Source organism: Cydia splendana, chromosome 12 (genome assembly GCF_910591565.1).
Source record: "Cydia splendana chromosome 12, ilCydSple1.2, whole genome shotgun sequence".
Taxonomy (NCBI): domain Eukaryota; kingdom Metazoa; phylum Arthropoda; class Insecta; order Lepidoptera; family Tortricidae; genus Cydia; species Cydia splendana.
The window spans coordinates 5557448-5564684 of NC_085971.1; the positions used below are offsets into that span (position 1 = coordinate 5557448).

Consider the following 7237-nt stretch of genomic DNA (forward strand, 5'->3'; position numbering starts at 1 on the left):
CCGTTTCACACGAGGGCAGCAGCTGTCCTCTGCCTGTCTGCTGGTGGAGCAGTACTGTTCTGTCTCAGCGTGCGCGCTCAAATTGTAGCAGTACTGTGCTGCCTACTGTTCTGCCCCACTGCTCTGCCCTCGTGTAAAACGGGCAAGGCGTGGGCCCCTCGCACTTAATAAGGGGGCCCCACGGGAGCAAACCCTTTTTATTACATTGGGAATACATATTGAAACTTGAAAGAAAGATGCGACTTTGCCCACGGCTAGATGAACCACCATAGATATTGAAAAAAAAAATCTAAAAGTAAATCGACAAAAAAAATACGGAACCTTATTGAAGTTTCTTAAAAAATTACGAGAATCGGTTGAGAAATATGACCTGTAGATAACAGCCGGACGTAGCTATGCCTATACGAAAGCACTTTCGCCTAAGCAGAAACAAAGACCTTATCAGCTCGCTTGATGGTCACTGTCTTTTTTAGGGTTCCGTACCCAAAGGGTAAAACGGGACCCTATTACTAAGACTTCGCTGTCCGTCCGTCTGTCACCAGGCTGTATCTCACGAACCGTGATAGCTAGACAGTTGAAATTTTCACAGATGATGTATTTCTGTTGCCGCTATAACAACAAATACTAAAAACAGAATAAAATAAAGATTTAAATGGGGCTCCCATACAACAAACGTGATTTTTGACCAAAGTTAAGCAACGTCGGGAGTGGTCAGTACTTGGATGGGTGACCGTTTTTTTTTTGCTTTTTTTTCGTTTTTTTTTTTTGCATTATGGTACGGAACCCTTCGTGCGCGAGTCCGACTCGCACTTGCCCGGTTTTTTAGGGTTCCGTACCCAAAGGGTAAAAACGGGACCCTATTACTAAGACTCCGGTGTCCGTCCGTCTGTCACCAGGCTGTATCTCATGCACCGTGATAGCTAATAGGCAGTTGAAATTTTCACAGATGATGTATTTCTGTTGCCGCTATAACAACAAATACTAAAAAGTACGGAACCCTCGGTGGGCGAGTCCGACTCGCACTTGTCCGGTTTTTTTACATATCCTAAATACTAAAACGTAAAATGACAGATTGATCATATTGTGTAAGTATTTCAATTGAAGAACTTTACTTGTTTTATGTATCTTATCTGATGATACTGCTCTTCCAGCTATGTTTAGAAGAGGAGGAAGTATGGCGTTGCGCGCTAGCCTGGGCGAAGCAACGCGCAGGTGTCACCCAGCCTTGCGCCCACTGGACTGAAGAGGAGCGCGCCCGGGTGTGTCACCATCTGGGGCCGCTTATGACGCATGTTCGGCTCCTGCTTATTGGTGAGCGATTCATAAAATACTGATCATAGCCTCAAGTCCCGCAATGGGCTGGTCGAAGAACTTATTTTAAGGCCCCTGTACACAATGGGCCAGCGTCGGCCACTCCAAGGGACGCATTTATGCGTTAGAGGGAGCAAGTGATATTGCTATCTCATTCTACCGCATGGCTGCGTCCCTTTGAGTGGCCGGCGCTGGCCCATTGTGTGGCCTTTACAGATGGCGCCAGCATAAGTTTTATCTATCTACCATACGAATGTACGAATGTACGAATAGTGTCAAAATCACGGTTTTTTTTAATTTTATGGCTTGGATTGGATGCGAAAACTTTAAGCCAAATCATGGGATTAAATTATAGTGTAGGTATGGACATAGAAGTTTGAACAAAACTAGAAACAGGGACAACCTATGCTGGCGCCGTCTATATAGTATAATTAGTTGTCAACCTCATTTACGTAGGTATTTCAAAAAGGGATGTAAATGGAACGAATGATGAATGATTGAATAAACGGAATGACAGATATAAAAAATTAAATATTTAAATAAGAATGTCTATAATGAATAATGATTGTTGTTGCGTGTGATTACGGAATATGTTAACTGCAGAATCATAACAAAATATTAAATGTAACATTTTCAGACAGTTGTGTATTCGCGGAGGAAGTGGAGCCAACCGGCGCAGTGCCAATGGAGTTGTCTTTGGAGCGCTACAGGCGAGCCGCTTTAACAGCGCCTCATCATCATACGCACGACTCGCGCACCAGACCTAGGTAAGAAAAAACCGGCCAAGTGCGAGTCGGACTCGCGCACGAACAGTGTTCCGTACCATTACGCAAAAACCGGCCAAGTGCGAGTCGGACTCGTGTTCCAAGGGTTCCGTACATTAAGTCCGAGTCACGCTTGACTGCACATTTCTAATAGGTTTTCCTGTCATCTACCTGTAGGTAAAGAACTATTTAGTGTATTTTTTTCAAAATTTTAGACCTTGTAGTTTCGGAGATAAAGGGGGGAATGGTTATTTTTTGGCTATTATCTTAAATAACTTCTAACCTATGTATTTTAAAATTATAAAAAAAAATATGTTTGAAATTGTCATAATGAGCTCTTTCATTTGATATGTAACACGATATATTTCGTTTGAAAAACTTTATATAAGGGTCCCGTTTTTACCCTTTGGGTTTCAACATTGTATTTCATTGAAATTGCGCGTTGGCGCGCAGACGCTACAACCTGATCGTATATAGCTGATCTAAATCTATATTTTTAATTCCAGGCTAGCCGTGAACATGTTCGCCGGCTCCGTCATCCTGCAACAAGAGAAGAGCGCATATCAAGCTGTAATCAATAACTGGTGAGACTTAAGGCGGGATTCCACCAGTGTGCGGCACAAGCATATTTAGTACAATAATGCTTGTGCCGCACACTGGTGGAAAACGCCTTTAGGATGTCTGTTATCTACTCTTTAACTTTATATAATTATTTTAAATGGTCGGTTGCTAGAATACTTGTGGCCACCAACGAATTAGGTCACACATATTCGAATCCAACGAAGCAAATCTTGAAAGCGAAAGAGAAATGACTTCGACACCCTATAAGGTGTAAAGGTGGGAAACGAGTCAGAACCACGCTTGCTATTTCACAGCAGTGGGGCTGGATCTAAGCTCATATACTAGGAACATAAAAAAAATCTACGTTTAAAAGCTTGTTTATCAATTTTAATAACAATTGTTTATCAAATTGGATTACGATGATATGTAACAGTCGCGATCAGATATATCGGAACTAGGGCATGCTCCCGGGAATTCCCGGTTCTCAAATTCCCGGGAATACCCGGGAATTTTATAGTGTCAAAAGAACCGGTACTGAATACCCGGTACCGGTACTTCCCGGTTCTCATCAAATGACTATTTATTCCCATTTCAATAGTAGTAATGATTTAGTACTTTAGCTCGGGACATTAAATAACATTTAATAATGGTGATATGAAACGGGGGACCCAAATAATCCGACAAACTAACCTAGTAAGTAGGTATTCCAATATTTTCAATCGATATTACGGATAATGGTAAATTGTAAAAATTCACCCAGTTTTCTATTTCAATTTTGTTTTTATCTGAAACATCGCTCAGTAAGGTCAACATACTGGTACTCGACGTGGTCCCAGTACTTACATGTCATCTTGAAACTTAAGTCATTGTCAACAGAGATAAGAGCAAGGTGTCATCTATTGGGCATGTCGAGCACTAGTACGTTTACCTTACTTTTATGCCGGTTACATAAATTTCGTAAAATAGGTTGGAACGCCAATTAAAGTCTGGTTTTATTAATAAAGTAAGTAATTTATTAATACTTCCGCAATTATTTATATGAAAATAAGTCATTTATAAAGATTGTACGCTAACATAAACAATTTCTTACAAATTATCATAAGGTGCCTTGAGAACCGGGAAGAACCGGGAATCCCGGTTCCGGCCATGCCCAGAACCGGGAAATGAAATTCCTGGTACCGGGACCGGTACTGCATGCCCTAATCGGAACGGCCGAGGTGCTCAAAAATATGTAAACACGCACTCTAACGCCTTGACAATAGAGGCGTGTTCAGATATTTGTGAACACCTTGGCCGCTCCTATATATCTGATGGCGACTGTACCTATATGTATCAACGCTTTAGTTTAGATAAATATAACAGTCCATATCTTATTTTTCATATTGGTCTTCTTATATGTAGTAAACTACACTTACAATAATATTACAATGTGATTTTTGTGATTGAATGTAGTAGTTTTTAAGGTAATTATTGTATTTTAGGACATGTTTAAATTATGAATGTATTTACTTGAATTGTTCAATTAACATAGTTGATGTGATTTTTATTTGCAGGTGTGGCACCGGTAAACAAGTATGGCGTCTGCTGTTCCGTGCGTCGGTGCACGGCTTCAGTGCGAGCGCTTTTCACAAGCAATGCGATAACGTCGCACCCGTTTTAGTACTAGTGCAGGTAAGCTATAGGCCCCGCCGTGCATGAACTATAGGGGGCAGCATTAGGAGCCGTCAGATTTTTGGCGCGAGGCGTAAATGTGTCGTTTATGCTTCCGATGTAGCCCCACAAGATGACAGAACCTACTATGCACAAGGAAACGTACCGACGAGAACGGTAGATGGTAGCACTTGCTTTGGCAATGTACATGTGCACATATGTTTCCGATTCAGCCCACAAGATGGCAGACCCTCCAACGCGCACGGTCTAATAGTTTGGTCCAGGACTATCTCATTTTAAACGTAGACAGAGAGAATCATACTGTTTTTGTCTTACGCTAGTACTAGCACCCAAAAGAGAGGGATCAGTATAGTTTTCCTGGTTCTTATTGACTGACAAGTTGCGTTTGCTAGACTACTAGTACCTGTGCAAGTGGCAAGACTTGTCTTGTTCAATTGTGAATTGCCAGTACGACGTGGTATGGAGATGGTTTAAATCCCGGGTAAAGACATAGCATAGTTTTAATCACAGAAACACTATGCATGCCAAGTCGCGGGTAGAAGCCAGTTGTAGTACTGGCTAGCCTACAATGTAGTATAAATACTTACCAGTTACAATACTCGTGGTTCTATAGAAAGTGTAACTGCTGTATGTAATACTACATGTGTAATTTCCGTGTCAGTTATCCCGTGGCGAAGTGGTCGGCGGCTTCAGCGAGGCGGCGTGGGCGGGCGGCGGCGCGGGCGGCTACCTGCCCGCCGAGCGCGCCTTCCTGTTCGCGCTGCCTTCTGCACCGGGGCAGAGTCCTGTCAAACATCCGCTGTTGAAGAAGGCCTTCGCGTTATGTTACCATCCGGAGTAAGCACTCACTACTACACCAGCTATCTTGTATAGAAATGTTCGGCGGTTTTAGCGAGGCGGCGCGGACGGGCGGCGGCGCCGGCGTATACCTCCCCGCCGAATGCGTCTTTCTGTTCGCTCTAACCTTTGCCCCGGGGCAGAGCATCCGCTCCTAAAGAAGGCTTTGGCGTTGTGTTACCCTCCGTCCGAAAGTATAGAAAGTCCAAGAAAAGTCTGCAGCGATTTTGATAGGCCACTCAGTGCAAGTGTTATTTAAACGTCAAACATCTATGAAAGGATGACGTATTTATAAATAACACTTACACCGCGTGGGCTATCAAAATCGCTACAGACTTTTCTTGGTCTGACTCTACCTATGTTGTTGACTGTCATTGTCGTCCAGGCACTGTTTTTCTTCCAACTGTCTTATTGAGAAATGATTAACGATTATCTAAAGGTTTTCCGTCAACTACTCCGGTTTGTGGCAGCATTATTTCAGTGTCTTTGCCATATTGAACCTCTATCTTATACCATCCATAACCTTATAAATAAATTCATTTCAATTTAACTTGTCTTACTTTTCAGTTGCGGCCCAATATTCGGCGCAGGCGCCGACTTACTCATCTCCAGCAACTGCAACGCCAACAGCGATAGCTACAGTAACCTCCACTCTTACGGGGCTCCTGATGCTTCGGGGTCACTTGCACCCGACTACAACTTCACTGTGCGCGACTACGAAGTTTTCACCTATAAACACAACTGACTACGGAAACCGTAAGGAGCTCCTGAAGCTTCAGGGTCACTTGCACCCGACTACAACTTCACTGTGCGCGACTACGAAGTTTTCACATATAAACACAACTGACTACGGAAACCGTAAGGAGCTCCTGAAGCTTCAGGGTCACTTGCACCCGACTACAACTTCACTGTGCGCGACTACGAAGTTTTCACCTATAAACACAACTGACTACGGAAACCGTAAGGAGCTCCTGAAGCTTCAGGGTCACTTGCACCCGACTACAACTTCACTGTGCGCGACTACGAAGTTTTCACATATAAACACAACTGACTACGGAAACCGTAAGGAGCTCCTGAAGCTTCAGGGTCACTTGCACCCGACTACAACTTCACTGTGCGCGATTACGAAGTTTTCACATATAAACACAACTGACTACGGAAACCGTAAGAGGCTCCTGACGCTTCAGGGTCACTAACAACCGACAACAACTTCACTGTGCGCGACTACGAAGTTTTCACATATAAAAACACAACTGACTATTGCAAACTATACTCTCACCTGGCGCACTCACTACAGCAACGATGCGGGCCTTGACGCTTCAGGATCACTAGCACCCAACAACTCCAGCTAGCAAACTACTCCAACTGCACTAACTATGCGCGACATACTTATAATATGTATAGACACAATTCTATACGTGTTATCTCTTAAAAATACTTTTATTGTATATTTTATATATGACCTGTGGCACCATATGGAATTAATTATGTGATCGTCTTTCTGCTTAGTTGATAAGTCTTCTTGATACTTTTAAGCTCGAAGTAATAGAGGTATATAATTCTTGCCACAAAACATTACTGATTTAAGAATATTATAAGGTAAACTTTGCTATCACAATAACATTACAATATTGATGTAAATAAAGAATTTAGTATATTTTTGCTCGAAATGTTGTATCTGTGACTTGATCTCCCATTATGTCCCAAATGTAACATGTAAAGTCAAGCAATCAGAATCAAGGTGCGTTGCGTCAGGCGATTCACTAGATGGCATTTCGAAAATAAAATTATCATATATAACCAGCTAACAGCAGTACAATGGAAAGCTTTTTAGGTATGTTCTTATTTAATTGTGCCATTTATTTTAAACAGTTTCAACTGTCTCTAAATATATTATTATGCTTTAAATCTACTCTCATGACGAACTGCGGTCAGTTAAGTTTGGTCACAGAATAAATAATAGTACTAGGTACAGAAGACTCACTCTCTAACAAAACGCGTCTGTTACGATCAGCACAGATATGGCCGCTGGGTGGCGACAGCGCCACGCGCGGCTTATGGCTAGCCACCAAAATTGGTGTGGAACGGATGTA

At 42.5% G+C, this 7237-nt stretch overlaps 1 protein-coding gene across 1 annotated transcript in view; it reads left to right on the forward strand.

The window, feature by feature from the left end:
- The window catches only part of LOC134795377 (uncharacterized), a 51669-nt gene extending 44947 nt beyond the window's left edge, over window positions 1-6722 (forward strand). Inside the window, exons 5-10 of the mRNA XM_063767210.1 lie at window positions 1152-1311; window positions 1949-2078; window positions 2582-2659; window positions 4190-4307; window positions 4969-5144; window positions 5712-6722. Of these exons, the coding sequence (XP_063623280.1) occupies window positions 1152-1311; window positions 1949-2078; window positions 2582-2659; window positions 4190-4307; window positions 4969-5144; window positions 5712-5889 (840 nt within the window). The 3' untranslated portion in view covers window positions 5890-6722. The remainder of the gene's footprint in view (window positions 1-1151; window positions 1312-1948; window positions 2079-2581; window positions 2660-4189; window positions 4308-4968; window positions 5145-5711) is intronic.
- Window positions 6723-7237: the final 515 nt, after the last annotated feature.